The 25,378-nt window shown below is 39.8% G+C and overlaps 1 protein-coding gene across 1 annotated transcript in view; it reads left to right on the forward strand.

Moving 5' to 3' along the window:
- Positions 1–25,378, forward strand: part of LOC146315985 (uncharacterized) — a 136,133-nt gene that overhangs the window by 59,023 nt on the left and 51,732 nt on the right. The window contains exons 8-11 of the mRNA XM_084734553.1: positions 207–432; positions 2,209–3,031; positions 6,976–10,041; positions 17,595–17,668. Of these exons, the coding sequence (XP_084590679.1) occupies positions 207–432; positions 2,209–3,031; positions 6,976–10,041; positions 17,595–17,668 (4,189 nt within the window). The remainder of the gene's footprint in view (positions 1–206; positions 433–2,208; positions 3,032–6,975; positions 10,042–17,594; positions 17,669–25,378) is intronic.

Genomic DNA, 25,378 nt, shown 5'->3' on the forward strand with positions numbered 1-25,378 from the left:
TAATGTCAAGTTGTCATGACAATGACATCCCAAACAATGTCCACTTTGCATTAAAAATGAGACAATTGACAAAATGACAATTGGTGTCATAAAAAGAGTCCTTAATTGTTATGACAGGTGTCATAACAGTCATATGCAACATTTCTTTATTTTGTAAATGTTTTCAAAGGTTTCTCTGATCGATGTGTTATTTTATGTCACTGAAGGTATGAGACATCCTCAAATGTCCAAGTGGAACCAAAGGAGCAGCTGCACTTTTACCCAGAAGGCCGAGTGTTTCAGCACCATGCAAATCTCGGTACCTACACCCTAACGTTCCCCGCCCTCCATCAGAGGGAAGGGGGAGTGGAGACACAGAGCGGAGAAGACTGCTGCTTACAGGACGAGGTGGAGGAGCTGAGGAGACTGATTCGTCTTCACACAGACAAAAAGGTGAGCTGACAGCAGCTGTTTGTCTCACAGGCTTTTCTTTAACCCTCGCTGAGATCAATGAGCGACATCCTCAGAGAACCGTGTGTCATAAACCCTTCTGAAGTGTTTTCAAATGTCTGTCAGTGCGTGACTGAGACCTTACAACAGAGCTCTTACATGGCTGTCAGGCCTGTGTGTTGCATCATTTACTTAAACACACTGGACCTGTTTATCTGCTTGTTGCACATCCATTCAAATAAGAGCTGTTATATTTTTATTGGTCAGTCAGACTGTTTTTTGGAATTGTTACATCCTAAAATGCCCAGTTTCACAGCAGCCTTACTAAAAAAATGCATGCTGCATGCCAATGTTTTTAGACAGTTTTTGCAATGAAGCTGTGGGACAAATAGGGGAGATTTTTTTTGTATAATTCGTTAAAAATTAGAGGCAACATGTTCCAGGAAAAATAAAATTGCACTCTGTTCTGAGTGAGTGTTCTCAGTAACCTTGTCAAAAGGCTGAGGATTACAAAAAATCAAACAAAATATGCTTATACGCTTGCTAGATGACAAAGGCACATTGTTACCTTGCGAGGAGCAGCTGGATTTGCGAGATCATGCAAGAATTCATCTTGCCAGGCTCCAAGTTATCAGTTTGTGTCTGCACTAGAGGAGGTGCAGCCAGTTAGTGTCCTTGGAGGGACTGCTGGCAGCTACAGGCGTGGTTTTAGGTGTGATGACAGTGAGAAGCGTCCATGGAAATCACTCATCTCAAACAAACAATGGCGGCTCCTGAAGTGGTTAGAATAGCAACTATGATAGCATCAGTTATATCAGAGCTTTAACAGTATTTCTTCATTTAAAGAAAGAAAGTCAAAGAACAGGACTTTCATCGATGAAAAAGATGTTTTCACTCCTCTTCCAGGGGGCTCCAGCATCGGTTTGGTCAGAATCAGAAATACTTTATTGTTCCCTGGGGGGAAATTGTTAAAGTTGATCTGATTGGCTGAAGTTAGCTCGTGCTGGTTTATATCTTATCACCTGCTAAGTGTTTTTTTTTTTTTTTAAGTGTCTGCCTCTTTCCAAATAATTTCTACTGACAATTTCCCAGATCTGTAGAACCGTCTGGTGTGGCACCTGGGCGGGTGTTCCACAAAGAAGCAAAAGAAGTCAAACTCAGTCAAAACAGCACAAAGTTATTCAAAAGAAGCGCACAGTGCACTGATGAATGTCAATAACAAAAGAGTAACGTGATTCTTACATTTGCCAAATGTGGCTCCAAACAGATTTTTTTTTCTTTTTTTGGCCAAAAATGGTTCTTTTGATCCTAAAGGTTGCAGACCCCTGAGTAAAACATTCAGGATAAAGCTCGCTGAGAAACATTTCAGGTGGCGTCACAGTTTGGTTAGGTTGAGACAGCAAAACTATGTGGTTGGTCTCAGGAAATGATCATGGTTTGGCTTAAAATTACTTCCTTAAAACAATCAACCTCGACTATTGGTCTCTCATGGGACTTGAACCCAGTCTTCTGTGTGGACGTCCTGTGTCCTCCTCCCTACATGGACTTTCTCGCTCTTTATACCACATTGATCCTTTGCTTCTGTCATTATTGCCCCCTGCTTTCTGACATCTCCCATACTTTAGCTTTTCACACATGCCGACTGTCACACGTGGTTGGTCTGGTTACTTTCATATCACAGTTTACTTGAACCACCTTTGATTGTCAGAATATTGAATAACTGCTAGTAAGGACATTTTTCCATCAAGACTTAATTTGGATTTATCTTCCGTCTTGCAGGGAAACTCCGATAGTACTGCTGCAGTGACACATGCCTCCACATCCCTCTCCATCAATCATCAGCCAGTCAGCTTTGCCTGTGGGCTGCAGCCTTCCTCTAACAGTCAGCAAGAGAGCAAGCAGGATGCAGGCCGGGCTGTGGTAACCATAGACAACTGTAGTACAACAACAAAGAAACAAGGAAGTCCCTCATCATTGGTGGACAGAACACAAGGGGAGGACTCTGCGGTTGTCACTCATACATCCTGTACCAGTGGAAGTCTTTATCAGAGCCAGGAAACTGGGGGAGTGCAGAGGGGCACACCAGCTGCCAACTCTCCTGCTGGCCGCAACAGGAGAAACAAAAAGAGAACTACAAAAACCACAAGACATGCTACAGAATCTCCAGGAAATAACCGAGGCACCCCAGAGGCTGGCGGAGGGACTGCATGGAGGCCTGCAAAGACAACAGGAACAAGAACAGAGACAGATGGAAGTATTTCACCCAGAGAAGCAGCGGCAGCATCTGTGATCACTGACGGAGGAGCTACAAAATCTCAGCGTAGTCCCGGAACACGAGAAACTCCATCACCCACAAAACCAGTGTCTGCACCAGGTGGGGATGGGAAGTGTGCTGGCAGGAAGGCAGTTGCCTTGCCTACCACCACCACCACCACCACCACCATCGCAGAAAAACAGGAAGGAGAGAAGTGGGAAGTTGACCTGCTGATATGTGAGCGAGTTGTAGAGACAGAGACAGAGACAGAGCAGGGGGACAATCAGAGTCTCCAGGCAAAAGAAGCTAAGGTGAACTTAGCTGTGGAATCAGCTTCACAGAGGACAGGTGAGTTCATCACCCTGCTCACAGACTTGCACAGTGTTTCAGATCATTGAATGGGGAGTGTGAGGCCAGTGATTGGAACTTTAGGCCTTGTAATGAAAAGTTGCTTACTTGAAACTGCAAAATAGAGACAAATATAATATTGAATATAATTAGAAGGTTGCCAACCTTAATAATAAAAATCAACTTGTGATTAGGGAAACAGATTGACTGGACAGACAGTCAACAAGTACAGGAACACAGAGTCACGCTGCCTGTTTTTTGCTTATGTCACTGCTGACTGTTGGTTAACTATTATAGCCGAAGTGAAAATAGTTTTGCAGTACAGGCACAAAAGAAACACAAGTCACAAGCATATCAGATGCAAAGAATTGATTTTATATGATTATTAAATGAGTCATCGGTTATTTTGATAATCGATTAATTGGTTTGAGTAATATTTTAAGAAAAAAAGTCAAAATTCTCAGATTTCTCCTTTATGACAGTACACTGAATATCTTGAGTTGTGGACGATATAAGACATTTGTTGACATGTTATAAATTTAACAGCTAATCAGTTTATGGACTATGAAAATAATGATTACTTGCAGCCCTGCTCTTCAGACACAGTTCAAAGTTTTTATCAGTAGTGAAAATGAACTACAATACAGCAACATATTATGGCCACTCTAGAAGAAAAACAGAGCATTATCATGTTATAACAGGAAAAGTTTGTTATTACAAGATGTTGTTCATGTTATAACAAGATATTTTCACTTCAACACAACACAGACTTATCACTTTCTGACAAGAAGCATTTCCTGTTTATCATGTGAGACATTTGTCACATTATAACACGATAACTTGTACTGATATAACTAAGGATGCACAATATCTATTTTTTGACAGCTGTTACTGATAAACGATTGATTGATAACAAAACCTGAGTGAGAAAGTCACAAAGCAAAGGACAGATCTGACTCTTCAAATGTTCATTCAGTCTGTCTAGTAAAGTTGATCAGAAACTTCACCAGTATACTGTATATGGAGCTTTTAGCCATGAATTCAGATTCAATGTTTTGACAGACAGTCTGTCAAATCACTTATAAGTGAATCTGATCTTCATCGGCTAATATACACAGATACCAGTGAGAACATTGTAGCTTCTCACAAGTTCTACCAATCAGGTCCCCACGCAAATGTCATACATGCACATTTCATTGAGGGTACTGACAAGAACACAATGTTTGTTGTTTGTCATTTTTATTGACATTTATCAACGCTGTGTGCAAAGACTTTGCTTCTTTTGAAATGCCCACCAGGTGTACTTCTTCATTTACAAATAAAGCAGATTTTGTTAGAATTTTTGTAATAATAATTACAAAAACTAATCCTGTAATCCTTTTTTTGGTAGGTTCACTAAGAATGCCCAAAATGTGTGGGTTTATTCTCCCCAGAACACGTTCCCTTTGATTTTTAGTCAATTATATAAACAAAGAAAGAAAAAGAAAATCAGCTTTTTTCTGCTATTGTCACTGCTCCTGCAATTTTCATTGTACAGACATTGCAATGTGCATCAGTTTTTTTTAGAAAACCTGCCATGAAATCAGGGATTTTAGGTTGCAACAATCCCCAAAAAATCCTGTGAAATCCTGGAGGGACTGAATAAAGATCAGTATAGCAGGATAGGCAAATATTGACCAATTTATCATGCATCCCTAGTTATTACATCATCTTATAACAATATAGATTCATAACATGAAATATTCTAAGTTGTAACAAAAACTTATTATGTTATAATATGGAATGTTTCATGTTATAGTTAAAACTAGAAACATTTCTATTTATAACGGCTTGTGTGTCATAGTAACATGAAAATATTTTGTAATAACAATGAAGGTTTCATGTTCTAATGTGATATTTAGACATTTTTCTTTTTATGGTGTGGCAGCATTATGCTTCTGTGCTACTATGATAACTATGATAAGAAAAGTAAACCAGTGTTAGAGTGGCCTGATAATAACATATGGAAACAAATAACATAACAGGTCACTTATTAATTGATATTTTTGGCCAGTTACGTCCACTTGAAGATTTTGATCACATCTCACACGTTGTCACCTTTTAAAGTTCTTTCCTGTTTTCACAGATCATGTCAACAGTTCATCAACTGTCAGTCTGTTCTCACTAACAACGTGTCGAATACAGCAGCCTGGTCAGTGCCGCTATGCTTTAAACCAGTGGTTGTCCAGATAATTTGTGGGGGTCACCAGATGGTTGTAGAGAATTAAATAAATAAGATATTGTGGCAAGCAGCATGGACTGAGAGCCAGGAAGCAGCTCTCAGTGATGCCAGGCCCAAAAAGACTTTGAAAGTGAGGGACAAGCACTCAAAACTATGAGTTTGGTAGATTTCTTGTCCTTATACAATAATCCCAGGACAGTCTGAGGCAGGCTTCAAACCATGACGCTGTAGATACCCCTCTGGTGTCATTTCTAGACGGGCCTCTCTAGTGTTATGTTTGATGTGCTGTTGAAGTCAGGGGGTGTAGTGTAAAGAGCAAGAAAGTCCGTGTTGGGAGGAGGAGGGGGTGGATGAGTCGAACGAAAACAGGACTGAGGAGAGGGGGGTTGTCCCATCTGAAACCAAGTCAACATTCATTTTTTTTCAAGTTACATAATGTATATTAACTTGTTACCTACATGAACTTACATGTACTAAGGTACTTATTTTACCCCAAACCATGATCCTGTCCTAAACCTAACTAAGAGGTTGTGTTGTCTAAATCTAACAAAATACCTCTGTGCCTTTATTTTGCTAGTCTGCCTGGATGATCCATATTTATCCAGCATGTGCAGAACTGGCACTAGAGTTGTACCTACAGCCACTGACCAAGCTGCCATATTTGACCATTTGGGAGTGAGAATGTGTTGAAACGCTGATCTGATTTACTTACTACAGCCTGTCTGATTATCTGACTGCCCGTGACCCCTCATGTTTCTAGATCTCAGTAATTAGTTGATAAGTAATTTATATAAATGATGGCCAAAACTGTGATAAACAGTGCCAGGCTCTTATTGACCTCATTAGATTGGGAGTCTGCAACCTGGGGCTCTGGAGCTACATGTGGTTCTTCAGCCCCTCTCCAGTGGCTCATAGTATTTTAATTTTTATTTAAAATTGTTGTAGGTGTGCACTGTAAAAACAAAACAGTTGGGAAACTCAACGCAACATGCTGCAGTAGATTTTTGACTTATGAGCCCAACTCAAAATCTTAAGTTCTGAAAAAAAATTACCTACCGGTATATAAAAAATCTTTGCAGTGAAAGTGAATGATGGTTAAAATTTTAATATTTTAAGTTAATACCTTTAATTTTCAGGCACGAAATAATAATAAATCAGGTTCACGGCTCACAATTTTTGAAATACACTGTTAGCAGTTTCTCAAACTCAAAGATTTAAATTTATAAGAAAAGTAAATAATCTAAGCTAAACATAATAGGTTGGCAAAACTTTAAAGTTTATTTCAAAACTCAAGAGCTGAAGTTAGGCTCAAAAATCTATTGCAGTACCTTGCCTTAAAATGTTGAGTTGTCTCAACTATTTTTTACAGTGCAAGTTGATTCTTTAACTGTAAAAATATGTAGCCTGTTCACCAAAAAATATTTTGTCAATTAAAATGTTTATCATAGCCTACATCTTTGGCTCGATGCCTTTTCCTCCACATTTTGACATTGGCACTTCTTCTTGAGTCTCTAAAGCTCACTATGGATGCCAAATTTAAGAAAAAAAGAAAAGTCTTCAGGGAAAAGAGAGAATTTAACAGTTGTGCCTCCAGACATTTTTATTTATTTTTCTGGCCCAAAATGACTCTTTTGATCTTAAAGGTTGCAGACCCCTGTTTTAAATCGTTTAAAGAAAAAAAAATTTTTTTTGCAGTCCTTAATCTAATCCTGTCTTCTTTCAGTAACCATGGGCCAGGAACAATCACAGGATCCCCAGGAAAGCCAGTCAGACCCAGAGGAGCCCAGCCAACATGACACCATGAACAAAAGTCCAGAGTCTGACAGGAGGACCAGCCCCAAGTCCCCAGACTCAGAAAGAAAGTCTCGTAGAGGACTATGGCGGGATGGAGGCTGGATCGGAAGCAGAATGGGATCACTCCCACGTGGACCAGAAACAGAAGCAAAAACAGTCTGGTATGAGGGTGAAAACCTAGATCAGGGTGTCAGTGTCAGAAAGGAGCTGAACTCCCAGTCAGTTTGGTATGACGGTGACTCAGAGGATCAGAGAAAACATGAACAGTATGCACAGAAAGAATGTGATCTGATCTCACAGCAAGCTCCTGATCTTAGTCCTCCACAGCTGCTAGAACAGGGTCTAAGTTCTCATCAAATGTGTGCAGCTCTTAGTCAGCATGCTGGAACACAGCCAGCTCCGTCACATGGGCCTCGTGCACAAAGACGGGAAGTACAGGGCTCACAGCAAGAGGAGGAAGTAGGGCCAGATTGGAAGAAGGGAGACAGAGAGGAGGTCAGTAACAGAGAGACGGCTTCTGAAACAGCAGGCATTGAAGAGGGAGGAGAAGAGAAGCAAGGCAGTGAAGAGAAAGGGGCAAAGGGGAGAAAAAAGAGGAGGAAGAAGAAGGGGAAGAGAGGAGGCACAGAGGCCAAACTCAGCTCCAGCTCCAGTATAGAGTCCCAGAGTCAGACAGCGTTCCAAACCCAGAGAGAGCAAGTGACAAACGTGAACACAAAGTCGGAGTCAGAAGCCAAGGATAAAACAGGAAGGGCACATGTCCCGTCTCCCAGTGCTTCTGAGCCAACCCAGAGAGAGGAAGCTGACAAGGACGCCATGCATCTACCCAGCCAGACAGAGGGCCAGACCAGGGACGTTCACGGACCTGACTGTGACGTTATGAACTCAGATTCCAGTTATGCTACTCCAGAGATCAGTCCGACAGACGGGAGAATAGATCTGAGTGAAGGTACAGCTCCACCGGCTTTAGAAATAAAGGAACCATCAGAGGACGGGAGCATGAACTTTCATGGATCTGATGATTTAAATTCTGCTGTCACTTCTTCAGAACTGAGTGAAACTGACATCGGAAAGGCAGGCACAGGCGAAATTACAACTGTGCAACCAATCGGAAAGGAAGTGCTGGATCCTACGGAGCTGGAATTAAAGGGCATTGCCAGTCCGACTCAACAAACAGTGCATACTGAGGACAGAACAGGTTTGGTGGAATCTAAATGTCCAGAGGAACTTCCCGTCAAACATTCAGATTCTACAGAATTCACAGAGGACTCGTCTCTTGTGGAATTTCCTGAACAGAAGACACAACATGTACAATCTGTGGACAAACCAGTACAGCCCGTGGGTCAAGTGGAAGGACCCGTAGGATTTATGGAATCTGTGCATTTTACTACAGAAGCTGGGGGTGTGCCATTTGAAGGTACAGCGGATGCTTCACGACTTGAAAAAGGGGAAGGAAGGGCCGAGACAACTGGGAGGAAATATATAGAGCATTGTTCGGCCTCTGAGACGTTAAGAGATCAGCAGTGCGAGGAGGAAAAGAGAAATGAGTTGTGGATAGGTGGAGAGGAAGCGGGTAAGGAAAGGCATTGGGAAAGAATGAGTGAAAAAAATGACAGTGGGATGGTGGCCGGTGAGGAAGTAACTTCCATAGACGAAGGCAAGAAGGTGGAGGATGAGGAGGACAGAGAAAAAGAGCAGAAGTACCGTGAAGACTTGGTCGCCACAGCAGTAGCAGTTGTAGCCGTAGCAATAGCATCAGCTGTGTCTAGCATAGAATTAAGCCAGCAGTTAGCAGACAGTCAGTCTGAGAATGAAGAGTGTGCTAGCAAAGAACCAGCAAATGATCAACCATTAGCGCAGGATGGCAGTGTAGCAAGTGATACATTAAACCAGCTGGCAGACAATTTACTCCACACTGTTCAGTCCACACAAGTGTCTGCACAGCTGATGGACAGAGAGGACCGTCAACTGTTAGCAGCTGAGACAGAAAACCAACCTGTAGAACAGTCACACATTGAACCTACTGATCAGTTTGTATCTAAAGAACAAGCTACAGTTGAAATATCACAGGAGGAACAGGGTAACACTGAGACAGAAAAGCTCCCAGCAGCGTGCCTAAGTAGCAACCAACAGGTTAACCAAGAGAGTTTATCACAACATGACAAAGAGGAAATTCAAACAAAAACTACAGAAGACTTTATGTTATGTCCGCCTGCTGAAGAAGTTGATAAGAAACCTTTGCTAGAAGCAAATGAAATGATAGACAGCCAAGGTTACATGCAGGAGGAAATCCAGCTGCAAGAAGTAAACCAGCTCTCCTGTCCAGTTGTAGACACAGGACAACATTCAGAGGCGTCTGAGACTTTCTGTACTGAATCTAAAGAGAGTCCCAGACCAGAGCAGCCTATCTGTCAGGAAGAGAGTGAGATACAAGTAGAGAGTGATAGACAGCGATCAGATTCACCTTTTCAGCACAGTCAGACACTTGACAGAGATGATGGTCAGCCTGTTGAGGCTGAGAGGAGGCCAGCACAGGAGCAGTGTGAAGCAGAGAAGACAGCGTTGGACTCAGACTGTCAGGCTCAAGGTCATGAGAGCGATCAACAACTTGATGGCCAGGTTCAAACACCGTGCGAAGGGGAGACTCCCACTTTTTCAATACTTCCTGTTCCTCCCTGTGACTTGATTCTGGTGGCTGATCCCAGTCCAGATGAGCCGACTGCCTCTATGAATGTGGAAACCCAGTCATGCCGATCATTAGTGGACATGAAGAACGTCCCTGCCAGCCCTCTCGATGCTGGCAGTGTCACGTTGCAGAGCAAAGGACCGGAGTGTGTGGCGATGGATAATGAGGGTGGTGCGTTTGAAGGGCAGGATAAAGACTCGGACACTCTGGATGCAGTGGACGGATGGAAGGAGAGAGAAAGGAATAAGATGAAAAGTGAAGAGAAAGCCACAAAAGAGATGGTCACAATGGAGGGCACACGCCACACAGGTAACTGTTTTACAGCCTTCCACTGTATTTCTGTCTGTCCATAAACACATCTCAGTGCAGCAACCCTTTCCATTCGTGCAGTTATTCAGTCTACATTCACAGTCTTTTCTTTCCTAAAAATGGCTGAAAAAATTCCTAAAAAGATCTTGTTTTCCAGATGATTTTTGCAGTGCAAAAATCATTCAATCTAATCATATCACATATCGCACTTTCTGTTAAAATGATGTCAGTATGACATGTCAGCCTCAATCTGTACCAAACCAATATGTTTTCTTACATCTATGCAACACTGTAGTACTTAATTGTGATGCGCTTTGTCATACATTTTACCTTCATCAAAAAATTGCAGCTGCTGTGATTAGGATATTGCACCTGGATATATTGCAATTTCAATAATATTTTGATTAACTGTGCAGCCCCAGATAAAAAGATGCAGATCCTTCTTATTAAAGGCATAGTTTGGATTATTTGGTTGAATGTCATACAATCATAGTGTATTACGTACAGTAGATGGTGGTCAACACTCTCCCAGTTTGGAGAAGCAGCAGGAGTACTGGTGTAGGAAGCTAAATAGGGGTGCAACAGATCACAGTTGTCCTGTGACCGGTATGGAACGCCCCCCACGGTTTGGCATGCATGTTATCTGCGAATTACATGTAACCACCATGGTGTGATAACAGTTTTACTGTTGCGGTTACTGTCAATAATCTTTTATTAATTTTTATTTTTAGTGTTGTCAATACAGAGCAGTTAGATAGTGCTGTAAGCGGAACAGTGAGCCAGACTACAAAGTGCATTATGCTGTACAGTGTATAATTACCTATTATATGTACTATAGTATAGTATAATATAATAGTGTAGAGTATTTAAACTATACTGTATAGTATTATTATTATTATTATTATTATTGCATTACATTATTATGGTGATAACTACAGACAGAGAGACCAAAGCAAAGTGCATTTTTAAGAAAATTTAACGCTAATTGCACCTTTCTTTTCTTTTTTGCTGATCTGAAAAATGATCCGAGCCGTGACTCAGAACTGTGATACAATCTGAACTGTGATCTGCTGCATCCCTAGAAGCTACGCATAGTTCTGCTGTAGACAGGGTCAGCAGCAACACGTATTTTAGACACCTGAAAAAATCAATATCAGTTTAAATGTACACCATATTTAGAATATTTTTACCTCTTGACCTTGCCATTAGATAGACTTTTCTGTTGAGAAACCACAAAGCTAAATATCGCTCTTTCCAAAGCAACCAAACTCATTTTAGCTCACAGAAGATGGGGGTTTCTGGTCTATGGCTGATCAAAGTTTGTTGTGACTTTGGTATTAATTCAGATTCTGATTGTTTTATTTTACTGTCCATTTATAACATCTATTGATAAGTTTAGAACAGAGGGAAACCAGGAGACAGCAGAATAATGTTGAGTAACAGGGCAGGGACTGTAGGGGTGTGTATGAGAGAGAGAGAGACAGTTGTTGATCTGCCTCCTCTGTTTGTATGGGGCACGATCTCCAGGCAACCTAATGATGTCGTCATGACTTAACAGTGGACAGTGAAACTAGACGTGGGCTGAGAAATGGCTGTGCTGTGCGTGTGCGTACCCGCATGCGTCAGTGTGTGAATGTGCTGTGCTCAGTGTGGGCGGTCTGAAGGTGTGTGTGTATTATTGGATGCATAAAGTGAGTGTGTGCTTGTGCAAGTCTGTGTGTCCACAGAGTGTGTGAATGTAAAACTAAAGTGAATGAAAGTGTGGGTGTGGGTGTGTGTGAGACAGTGATGCAGAGCCACATCATCATTTTGTAATAGTTGTGATTCAGTGGCTGAGCTACTGTGTGTGTGTGTGTGTGTGTGTGTGTGTGTGTGTGTGTGTGTGTGTGTGTGTGTGTGTGTGTGTGTGGCAGTGATTCAGTGGTGAACACTGTTGGTTGTTGTCTCACAGCAACAGTGTCTGGCCCTTCAGCCTGTGTTTATAGCTGGTCATGATGATATTATAACATTTGTCACTTTTATTGAGGCACAGGTTCCACAGCTTGTCTTCCCCTAACCACCACAGGAAGACTATAATAACCAGAGCTCAGCTCACACTCAGAACAGGAAATGATGCTGTGCAGGTAGAACACCAGTGCAGGATTGTGCACTTTTGCAGGGCTTAAAGAATAAAAGTTCTTTTGCTCATCATTCCTCTCAGAAGTGTAATCACCAGGTTACCTGCTGATGATGGTAATATGGTAAACAAGTGTGATGGGTCAACAAACTGAGAACTCAGATGATCAGACAGGCTTGAAATAAAGGATACAATTTTGAAAGAAAGGTGAAAGGTACAATTATAACCCGAACTGTAAAGATGACAGTTCGTCTGATTGTTTGTGTGTCTTATCACTCTGTCATGGCTTACCGAGATATCTGAACTGAACAGAACCATCATTACAGGGTTAGTGTACCCAAAAATGAAAATTCAGTCAATATCTACTCACCTTCATGCTGATTGAAGGTTGGGTTTAGTTTTTTAGTTCACAAAACACTGCTGGAGTTTCACAGGTAAACAGTGTTGCAGAATCTCCCACATAAGCCTACATCAAATACCTCCATACTGCTCATCTGATGTAATCCAAGTCTCCTAAAGCCCTGACATGCCGTTCACTTGCACGCACACACCATCACAACACACACACCCAGTTCAGACAGTGTGCATGCGCACATGAACGTGGCTCCAAGCTAAGGATCTACAGTGAAGATTTAGGTTAAAAAAATCACAAGGGGTCCCCAAGGCTTTGTCTGCCCTGAGGTTGTCAAAAATTAGATTGGCACATGCGAACTAAAATCACAATTTTGACACAAGCCTATATAGAAAACAATTTAAACAGATATATATCTTTGAATAAATATGTCTTTGTTTTGTCATAATTAAACAGTAGTACTCAGGCTACACCTGTGACTTCAAACTCTGTGAAAATGAATAATTTTAATTCATTTTAATTTAGTTACTTTAGTAAGTAAGGATGAATGTGTAGTAGCACAGGGATTCCCAAACTTTTTCATGCCAAGGCCTCCCAAAAGGCTTACATCTGGCCAAGGCCCCTTTTGAAAGCTGTCTGTAAAAACCCATTGACAATACAATGTGAAATCTAAAAATATAATTGTATAATTATTATTAAAATTATATTTTACAATGACAAATCAGGATAATAATAAAGTAATTTGCTAAATCATTAGTTTTTCTCCTCCAACAATCACCAACTCTGTGTTGGTTGAAATGAACCATTAACTCACTGTGTTAGATGTGAAAATAGTTGGAGCTCTACAGGCTGTTTACCTCTTATTTGCCCTCCAGCTCAGTGGGTTTGTACTGTGCTGCTGAGTGTGTAGCAGATCAGCAGCTCTGACTGCAGAGTCACGCTAATGTATAGGAAAATAAAATACAAATATTGCCCCAAAAATTGCAGGAAAAAAAAGGATTCAGCTCATTGCCGATCGATGATATATTCATGCAATCATCCAACCATATGAACAGAGGAGGCTCACAGACAAAGTGACAAAAAAGTGCAAAAGTGCTGTATAAATAAATTATTATTATTATTAGGCATTATTATTATGTAAGCACATGTCAGGAGATCAACCACACGTTATCCCTGTGTGATCTAATATGTAGAGTTTCATTAACTTGCAGTTATTCAGCATTTTGAGAATATGTTGAAACAGTTTTTCAGTTTCAGTTTAAGATGCTTTGTAAATAACTTTCATCTTCTAAATCTAGTCTTAACTTTAAGGGGAAAATTCTTAGAAAACATTGTAATTCTAAGGATTTTCTTAGAATTTTATCACTGGGAGCAGCTCTTTGCATGAGGAAGCTTTATGAATACGGCTCCTCATGGCATGTTTTCATCTGTCTGTCTCTCCAGATGTTCTCTGTAGATAAGGTTGATGAGTACAATCTGTTGACATGGTCATGCATTCAAGAGCTTTGAAAGGTGTATCTGTTTATTTAACCTGTTTAGCCTGATTATTCAAATTGCCTATGAAAATTATGACTTGTTGACTGTTGTGCTGGCTGAAAAACTTTGAACCCCCCCTCCCCCAACCTGTGGACAAGCCTGCAAGGCTGCTAACATAGTTCAGGAAGATTCAGAGTTGTCAAACCAAACCACTCTTAAAGGTGGAAAACTTCCCTTTGTATAACACCAGAGCAGGTCCTCTAATCACAGACTAACAGAAATGGAGAGAATCCTGACAGAATGAAAAGCTGCTTTACAGATGAGCCAAAAGCTAACAGAATAAATCTGATGCCCCGTGCAAATCGTCATACTGTAGGTTACAGTTCCCATAAATGAACAGTCGGAGTGGCAGCTCTGGAGGTATATGATATAATGTTCCAACACTTTCCAGGCTGCATGGCTGGGTCAGGAAGAAGCTTTCCATTTCACCCCCTAATTATTCTAACCAGAAACATTACTGACTCATCTCATCCGACTGACTCACCATTAGAGGATGAAATGCATCCATCTAACAGGATCATCATATTCACATCATATGAGATGTGATTCTCATCATTTTGATGTTGCCTCCCTCCCTGCTCTCAGACCTTGTCCACACTACCTCAATTTAAATGCACCGCTGTACGCTCACAGCCCACTGCACAATCAGGTTACCTGGACGAAGAAAGGAATAAAAGGATACCACAGCTCTCAGTTATCTAACTAAGGTTTGTTAGACTGTGTCGTTTTGTTTGTTTGTTTGTTTCTTGACCAAAACATTATTTTGTACCAGATTGTTTATAACATATTCATCACTGCTGTGAAGTAGGGTATTTTAATATGGGCTTCTATGGAGCCAGCCTCACATGGCCATTTTGAGAACTGCAGCTTGTGGCACCTCCTCATTGGCTTCACTTTTCACTTGCGGGGGTTGCTGCTTGACATTTAATAAGCACTTTCTCACTCTGACTCTCATTCTGATCTCCTCCTTCTATTGCGGCAGGACACACACATTTAGGATGATTCGCTAATTATACTGAATCTTCAGGACTGACTAGACCTACTGGACTGAGAGTCCTATTTAAATAGATACATGCATTTAGGTTGTCTTTTCTAAACTCCATTGTGCATAATCTGGGCAAAAGATAAGGTGCAAAAGGGATTGTATTTAGTCTCTTAATTAACCATAGGTGTATTTTGGGTATAACATGGATTAAACCAATGAGTGTTATCTCCCTATTCCCTCAAACAGCCAGGTGTATTTGGCAAGTTGGAGAAGTGAACAGATGCTGAAATGACCCACTTCTAGTGATGAAGGCACTGGGGTTTGTCGGGTCGGGCAGCAGGGTCATAAAAAATGAACATTGATTAATAGTGGATGGGTTGCATCTGGGTGAAGTAGGATGAAGTGTTTCCACATTAAGAGAAGTGCTGTGTGCCTTTATGAATGAGGCACAGCAGCATAGATGGTTGAAATGACTGAAAGCACCCTGTCTAATCATTAAAACAAATTGTCAAAGAAAACACCTAGACATCAACACAACACAAAATAGATAAATCACCTGGAAAGTTTGCACTGCTGGACCTCATTTAAAAGATGATTTAATGATTAGAGAGGCTGCTTTCGGTCATTTTAAAGATTTCTATGTGTGCAGTAATGTCACTGCTCCATATATTGTTAATGTTCAAGCAGCAAAACTGTATTATAAGCTTGACAGGACAGAGGAAACTCTCCAGAGGACACAGAGGAAATAATTTTTTGGATGGAAGTCAAGATTTATACAGCTGCTTTACTCCAAGCAGTTTACTGTATGAACTTTGACTGTGTTTTACATCCTTTATTGATCAGAATGTCAATTTTTATGACCTGCCAGTAACTGCAGTGTCTGTGAAGCAGTGTCTACACATGTTCTGAAGCTGCCTTTAGGTGCATCTTACTGTCTGAATAATGAGACCTTTGAATAGCTGGAAAGTCTTGCATCATTGACTTTCAAACAAGTTTCTGTTGGGCACTTTATGCTGTGTCAGCATAGCAATTCACCAACAATGCGCCTGATCACATCTCATCTTGAGACCAGTTTTCCCATGGTCGCAAATAGATTCGCTACTTCCTCTTGATTCCTGGGCGTGAAAGTGACAAACTTGTGGGTAAGAAAATAGCATTGACAGCTGATCTGTGTGCTGCTTTGCACCAGGCGGAAGATAAAACCCTGTCTTTCTGATCTGGGTCCAGCTGTGTCGATTGTCGAAAGTGAAAATCACACAGGGTGTTTGACGGTCCCAATAATTGACATTCTGATTCAAGCACTAGTATGTCTGGAAGGATTATTTAAAATCTTTTTAAATGATGTTCATAACCCACAAAGAAATGGAAATGATTAAAAACAACTGGCAATAAATGTGAAGCAAACACTAATCCAGTGTGGTGTGGTTGTAACCCAGTTGGGTTCAGGTCAGAGCCGCAGCTCAGAATAAGTCGATCTCTCTTCCGGATGTCTGCAGAGTTTACACTCCTGTTTTCTGTGAGCAGGAGAAACCAGCCTCTACTTTTATGCTTCATCAATATTAAAACTTTTGTGCCATCCTGCTGCGTGTAGTTTTCTTGAGTAGTAACATGACTAAAAGTAAAAGTTGTGATGGATGTGGAGGGAGCTGGCATCTCTCACTGATGTATCACAGTGTCCTGTTGGCAAATTTTGAGTCTTGTTTATTTAATTTTTTTTTATAATTTATTCTATGTATTAAGTGTGTTTACATATTATTGAGTCATTGCAGTTTTGCTGACAGGTGTTTTGGATGATATTGAGTGGATGTCCTGAATCAAAGCACACATTTGGTATCGGGGCCAATCAAGGCCTTTTATTTTGATGAAAGTGATCACTACGTAAGAAAATCTAAATCACATTTTTTTGCCATATGCTATGGCGTGTGCACAAGGTATAATTCATTCACACATTTTAATTCTTTTATGTGCATGAGATGTGTATATAGCCAGCACAATGGACCTGTCTTTATTATCTGAAAAGGTGTACGCCTTGATCAGCCTGATCGGCGACATGCCATGAAGACAGACGTGTCCTGTGTCACATGAGGCTGTATGTGAGTGAGACCTCTCAGCAGCCATGTGAAGTTATTTTAAGCATCATTTTTAATGTTTGAGTAGTGCTGACTGAAAAATTTGACTAAAAGTTGAATTTAAAAAAGCGGCAGTGATATTAACTTACTAGTCATACTGTGGGCTGTGTGTTTCTTCCTTCATGGGAGTGGATTATTTGTTGCACATTTTGAGCATGTTGTTTTAGAAGCCTAGGTTAAGCATAGTGCATCCATACAAATGCATTATTAACAGCTTTTTAAGTTTTTTAAGAGGGAAAAAGACAGTGCTGGGTTGCTATCTGTATCAGCAGATACTCAAGGTCACATTATTGGACATGAAGAGGGATCGAGCCATCCCTAGTTTCATATATCAGTATAGGTAACTCACAAATATATTTTCTTCTACCTAACAAACATGAAATGATAACCTTCATGTCCTCTTATGATAAACTCATGTGGTTTTGTCCTTTACAGAAGCAGAAATGTCTCCAGCAGTAAAGGAAGACAGTCAGCAGACCAGCAGAGACTCAGACAGCACACACACTCAGGTGAGTTTATTCTCTGAAGAATTCAAAGTAGAGAGAGAATGAATACAAAACCATATTCCATAGGGTATGGAGATAATACAGCAGTCACACAGAGTGTTTAGAGAAGCAACACAGTCATGCAGGGGCGTTGACAGGGATTTTGGGCCCCATGAAAAGATCACATCAGGCCCCACCACCTTTGTAGAAACCAGATTTATCTTTAATGAGACATGATGCTGCTCTAATGGCACTCCAAACAAAACAAAACAAAATCAGACCAGAGCAAACCAGACTAAACCAAACAAACCCAGACCAAATGAGACTTAACCTAACCTTACCTAACCTAACCTAACCTAACCTAACCAACCCAGACTAAACCAAACAAACCCAGACCAAACCAGACCAAATGAGATTAGACCTAACCTAACCTAACCTAACCTAACCTAACCCAGACCAGACAAACCCAAAATAAACCAGACCAAACCAGACTAGACCAAACCCAACCAACCCAGACAAGACCAGACCAGACCAACCCAAACCAAACCAGCTCCTCACTCAAAATTCACAGCTAGCAAACACTATGCACGTTTCGTATGGGGCACGGACTGAACCATTCCATGTGAATAGAAGGGGTTTGGCCAACAGTGGCTCTCTGGATTTCTTTTTTCATTCTACCAAAAACAATAAAATAAAAAGAAACTGTTGGCTTTAGTATATGGGAAATAAAATATTCTAATTATGATGACACATTAATAATTTAATATTGAAAAATATTATCTAATGTTCTAATATTTTTTAAGGTCCCTGTCAGTCATGGGCTCACCCTAACCAAGCACTCCCTCTGAACCATTATGAGGGCTTACATCACTTTAGGAAGATTGAAGAGTTAACTGTTTTCCCTATCATTTGTTCTTTGGAAAATTGGGCTTTAGGGACAATTGAAATTTGTGTCACATAGCAGACAACACAGGTAGGAAACTGGGCTGCAGGACAAACACACCAGGGCAAACACAAGCTGTGGAGATCCAGATTAAGAGCTGGATGCCAAACTCACAGGTCTCATGATTCTGACTGCACACTGCTTCCACAAGATGATCTAAACATGAGTTAACTGGACTCATATCCTCACTGCTCTCTAACCACTATGATGATAGACCAGACCAGACAAGGCCAAGGTCACGACTGATACCATATAAATTATTTTCCAGTGTTTCCTTATGACGCAGTAGTTGGTCTCCTGGAGCAGCAGGTCACAGTAGGAGATATGGGAACCTTAAGGCCTGGACGTTACTGTGACCATGTGTGTGTGAGAGTCTGTGGGGGACAACATTCAGTGTGTCTTGTTTTAGTTGAGCTGCATGATGTAATGTCAAAGACAGAGAGGAGAGGAAGGAACAGGGAGGGATAAATCCACAGGAAACTGCAGTAGAGATGACAGAAGCAAACTAAGAGACTACATTATTCTCCTTCCTAAAAACATTTCTATTTGCAAAACACTTCAAGTTAATGTCACAGAGCCATTCACCACAGTAAAACACACTCCTTATTAGTAAAGGACAATGTACTAAATATGACTACAACAATAGACCAGCCAAGCCGATATTATCTGTAGTCTGCTCAGTGAAGGTTTTCTTACAAGGGGTAGAAGTCTAGACTGTTATTCTTGACTGCCAGTATTTGGATCAACTAGTCCAGGGGTCTGTAACCTTTAGGGTCAAAAAAGCCATTTTTGGCCTAGAAAAGAAATTGAATCTGTCTGGAGCTGCAACTATTAAATTGTCTCTTTTCCCTGAAGACCTTTATTTTGATTGGCATCCATAGCAAACAGAGACGTAAGAAGATGAGCCACCATCAAAATTTAGAAGAAAAGGCACCGAGCCATAGATGAAGGCTATGATGCACATTTTAGTTGATGAAATTTTAAAACTGTTTTTCTAATTTGGTGTATAAGATACATAGTTTTACAGCTGGCAAGCATTTAACACTGTAACAAAATAGTTGAGATGACTCTGCAACTTTTTAGCCCAACTTATGCTAAAAGTTTTGAAAAAGTTTTACCAACTACTAATTTTTAGTTGAGATAATTTACCTTTCTTTTTCAGATAAACTTGAATCTTTGAGTTTTAGAAACTCAAAAAACATATATATTTCAAAAATAGTTCACAGTGAGCTGTGAACCTGATTTGTCATTGGTTAGCTACATGAAAATTAAATTTTAAGTTTTAATTGAATATATGAAAATTTTAAGCAATATTCACTTTCACTTGAATGAATTTACTCTATAATTTATTAAATAAAAGAAATGAGCCATAGATGTAGTTGACAAAATATAAAACTTTTTTCTGATGTAGGCTACATATTTTTACAGTTGACAAATGTAAGAATCATGTCACACTGTAAAAAAAAAAAAAAAAAAAAAATAGCTGAGACAACTCAAACTCAAAAAATGTCTACATTTTAACCATCATTCAGTTTCACTTGAATCGCTTGAATTTTTTTAAATACCCTTTTTGGGGGGTTCTAAAACCCCCCAAAAATCTTATCTAAGATTTAAGTTTATCTAAAGAATTAAAATGAATCATCTCAACAAAATATTAGTGATTGGTAAAACTTTTTCAAAACTTAAAAGTTTGAGTCTGGCTCAAAATTCAGAAATCTGTTGCTGTATGTTGCCTTGAAATATCTCAACTTGTTCATAGACCTACACCAATGATAAATGAAAATAAAAATGTTAAAGAAGTAAATGTTATTAATTTCATATAAGTTTCATATAAGTTTTTGCCAGAATCACAGGGAGCATTGGAGAGGGGCTTAAGAGTCACATACGGCTCTGGAGCTGCAATTTGCAGATCCCTAAGCTTGTCTGTAAAAAATCTCATTTGTAACTATAGTCAACACTTGTTATTCTAACATGTCACATACATATTTAATCAACATTAGGTGTCTTCCTATACTCAGCTCAGTTTCAGGTTGTATCTACATTAATGAAGGTTTAGAATTGGGTCAAATCATGTCTGACCAAATAAACTTACTGAAATTCAAATGTTGTGGGGAAAATTTGTTCTTTAAGGATTTATAAATATGAAATATATGTAATTTATGAAATGTTTTGGTTTTCTTTAATTTCCGAACTTGCTCTGTGCCAGAAAACACCCTTGTCCCAGACAAACTTCAAACTTCAAACAATTTAAAAAATACTCAGGGATGTGGAAATGGAGTAAAATGGAGGGCAGATGAGACTAGACCATCTGGCAGTGTATTAGTGGAAATGAACTGGTATACATACAGCTGAGCTGATTTGGGAAATGGGATGCAGGTGAGTAAGTGTGTGGGGAAGGCCGGGTGGAACTGCTGGGCAGGGGGAGTGGCTGGATCTTGGAGTTAGCATGACAGAAACAGAACAACAGACTGAAACAGAAAAATCAAGAGCCGGCTGGAGCTGTGACATCACCAGTAACACACCCAACATCGCTCGCAGTCTGACCACGTTCACCTCAGTATCTGATCTGTACCAGTGTCAAACACAATGACACCAGTAACAACACAGATGAATGTGTTGCCCCAGTACATGCTGGGGCACATGAAACTGCAGTCACATGATCAGCACCTGGCCAATCACGTGAATACTGATCATGCTTCAACTTATTCTGCCTTCCTTTCAAAATAAGAGCACAGACTCAGATGTGAGTATCTGTCCTTTGCTGCCCCCTCTTGGTCAGAGCATGTATAACTGCTTCCAGATGTGTGTGTGTGTCTCTCTCTCTGCGTCACAGCTGGACGGTGTACAGCTGTTACCATGGTTACTGCAGTGTTTGTGTGCTGCTGATTTGTTACAGATGATGCTGATTGTTTCCACTTATTGGATGTAAGTTAGTTCTCCGTTCCTCTCAGTGAGTAACAGAGTTTTACACTTTGAATTTTCTAAGAATGACTGACTGTGCCGAGTGCTGTCTGTTGACATGTTCATAACAGACCAGCAGTTTGTGTCAGTGTCCTGACCACTTTCATACTGCCTCCTTATGACAGTTATTAAACAGAAGACTGGCCAGTATTAACAATCACTTATTTGTAGAGCACCTTTCATAAATTACAGAAAATGGACTCAAGAACAATAAAAACTTTAAGAAAAGACAAACACACTGCAAAGTAACAGATTGTTTAACATCCATTCTTAAGAATTAGGACAGTTTATGTGTTCATACACTTAATTCCATCTTTTAGTGAAAATTTAATCTTTAATTATTTATATACATGAAATATGTGTAATTTATGATTTTTTTTATTTCTAAACTTTCTCAGAGAAGAATGTACAAATTCAAACAATTGAAAAATGTGTTGTAAGCCTTCAAAATTGAAAACATGGGTGTAAAAACACTATATTAATCATCTTTGTTTTTAAATTTTTTGTATGAAAATGTCGGTTCTGTAAAGTTGCGCCCACGATTTCTGTCAACTCCATCAGGCTTTTACAAAAACATGACTTAAAAGCATAAAAAGAGTTTAGTTATACTTTAAGCCTCCCTGTCTAACTTCCTGATTTAAAAAAGGCTTGAATACTGCTCAAATAATATTTCTATTTTTCATTTTGCAGTTTATTAAATAATATTACTGTCAGATGTGTCTCAACTATAACATGTCAACTCTGTAACACTTCTAAATTAAAGCTAAATAAGAATTATGTTTTTTAAAAATGTATATTTTTAAAAAGTTCAGCAGCTTTTAAATATAAAATGTCTGCTCTCTATGACTTTGCTCTAAAGTAAAAAAAAAGAAACATTTTGTTGACTTTGTCAGCTCAATCAGATTTTCCATCTGATGAAGTTGACAGTTAACGTCTACATTTAATAAAGAAACATGAAATCACTATGGTGGTGGACACATGACAAGGTTTAATAGCCAAGAGTTTGATCTTTTAAAATATATTTTCCCGCATAATTGAAGTAATAAAAGGAAACCAGCAGATGACAGGTCAGGTGCAGTTAATAAAAAGACAAGCAGTTATTTCATATAGATTAAACAGAAGCTTTAAATCTGTTGTAAAACACGCAGAGAGCCAGTTTGCTAATGAATGATCAGCTGATGAAATCTGCAGGGTGCACTCCTGTCTGTTTGTCAGCTGGACAAAGATCACTCTGTAGCAGTGTGACACACAGCTGTCTTACACAGATGTTGGAATCAGTGTCACTGCTCTGATATTGTCTTCATGTATCATGACAGCCTTATAGCTGTCCCCTCATTAGTTTAGAGTTATTACTTTCTATCTGTTTACATCTAACTTACTTACTTACTTAAAGTAATCACCAACTATTATGATAATTGATTAATTGGTTTGAGTAGTTTTTGGCTTTGGACATCTTTGGCCTTGGGAAACATTTTTTTTTGTCATTTCATTGACCAAACAACTAATCAATTAACCAAGAAAATCAATATTATAAATACTCATTAGTTGCAGCTCTAATCTGGAGCTTGTCACAGTTATCCAGTGGTTGTTGTTTGTTCCTCCATGGTTACATGGACGTGACGACGCAAACTAGAGCTGCAGCAGAACTTTTCACCATCCAAAATGTAAAGAAACGTAGATGAGAAAAAACTGAAAACAGGCCACAGGTTTCTTTCTCTTCTCTTCTTTCTCTTTCTTTTCCAGGTATCTTACAGATTATCAATGATCCGTTATTAGCCTTTTCAACTATCGGCTCGGGAAAATGTACAAAATTTACAACCCTAGTTTAGAGAGGTGACAGTGACATCAACAGTTAAAAGTAACTAATACCCTGAGTAGTTTTCAAGATGAATACTTTGTGCTTTTACTTAAGTATATTTCTAACACCAGTAATTTTACTTTTAATTTAGTAATATTCCAGCAATGTAACAGTACTTCTACTTGAGCACAAATTTTCAGTAGGTTTGAAGGAAAGATGTGGATTTGCCTCTGCACAGTAACTTCAAACTGTTTAACACCCACGTAAGTTGATTGTCCTGCTATACACCTATGGTCATTTGCAAACAATATGAAAACAAACATTCAGTTTTTTTTTTCACTTGTAATTCCCAAAAGTTCTTCTTTTTCCATCCTTTGGATCCTCAAGGATGTCACATCCATTTTAACCAGATGAAATAGGTTGGAGGTGCATGAAACTTAGCTGAAAGAGATCCAGAGATTTTTTTAAGCAGGCAACAGGTCGCTCAGCGTTCTGGCTGAGGCATGGAGCAGGTTAGGACGTCCGCATTTAGGAAAACTGAAGCAATCATCGCCTCCACTTAGGAAGTGATGTGAGCTTTGACAGCTGTGCTCTTTAATATCGCTCTGGTTACAATGTGGGTAGCAGATGAATTTCAAACAATGACTAAAGTTGAGCCAAACTACATGTGTATTAAATGTTTTTAACACACACCTGCTGGCCAATCAGAAAAGAGTATTCACCCAGACCATAAATCAGACCTGGGCAAAAAGCATTCTTTGGGTTGGATGCAGCTCCCTGAAAGGTTTCATGTGGCCATAAGGCCATCATGAAAATACCATTAAACCGTTACCAGACCTTTATTTTGAAAGGGGTCAGCGCTGTGTCCATTGGTTAATGAAAATGAACTGTATCTTTTATATTAAACTGTAACTTTATTCACTCAGTGCTGTACATCCATGTTGTTTATCTTGTTCTTCTTCTACTGTTGCTGCTACAATCATTGCAACCTGTCTGCAGCCTGCATGGTTCACTGTAAAACATCAAGTTTTGGATATTGCTAATAAAATATTAGCCCACAATTCATCACATGGCAATTCAGAACCAACAGTAGAAGTGCCCTATATAGAACACTTCTGACCATTCTATTATCAGAGATTTGGCCATTATTAGTACTTTATATCATTTGTGTCTGACCCACGGCAGCCTGATCAATTTATCATGTGGCCCTGACTCATGGTGCCTCTGTGAAAACAATAAAACACATGCTTGTACAGCCTACAGTACATCATGCTTCAACATGAAAGTAATAACCAGTTAAAGCAAGTTATTTTTCTCAGTAGGTAACACTGTAACGGGTTGGCAGTAATGTAACAAGTTCATTCAGATGTAACGCTACCAATCACTGTTAACAGAGGATGAGAGAGAGTCCAGCACAGATGCATAAAAGGGCTGCGTTTGCTTTGATGGTGCGTATGGGTGTGACAGTAGATTATACATGAAGCACATGTAATTAACATACCTCTGCGAGAAGAACATCATAAATATCTCCATGCATATTTGGTGGCTGTTTTTCACTTTTTTTCACCTAAACACAGTAGCAGGGAAACTCTTCGTCTCATCCAGCTGCACACTCTTCTTCTTCACTCCTTTTGGTGTCACAGCACATCAAACGTCTCTCTCTGTCTCTGAGGCAGAGCTCCATTGTCCTTGTGCTGCGAGGTAGCAAATGGGAGAGAAGGAGTTAGTTTCAAAGTGAAGGACAGATGTGTGAGAGAGAGAGAGAGAAATAGAAGGCCTGAAGGAAAAAAGGAAGAGAGGGTGGGAAGGAGGGATGGAGGGAGGGGCCGCTGTTATGAACAGATGTGGGCAGAGAGGCTCATTTTCCAACTCAAACTGCACAGAGAAGGAGCAGCCGATACGTCGACTTTACTGGATTACACATCAAACTGTGGACATGCAGGAATACTTTTTGCTTTAATATTATGACCAGCAGTCTTTCACACAGTTTTCATCTCCGTTTGCTTTGGAATCTGTGCAGTGACTTTCAGCG

This window comes from Lutjanus erythropterus, chromosome 13 (assembly GCF_056507025.1).
Source record: "Lutjanus erythropterus isolate fLutEry1 chromosome 13, fLutEry1.hap2, whole genome shotgun sequence".
Lineage (NCBI taxonomy): Eukaryota > Metazoa > Chordata > Actinopteri > Lutjaniformes > Lutjanidae > Lutjanus > Lutjanus erythropterus.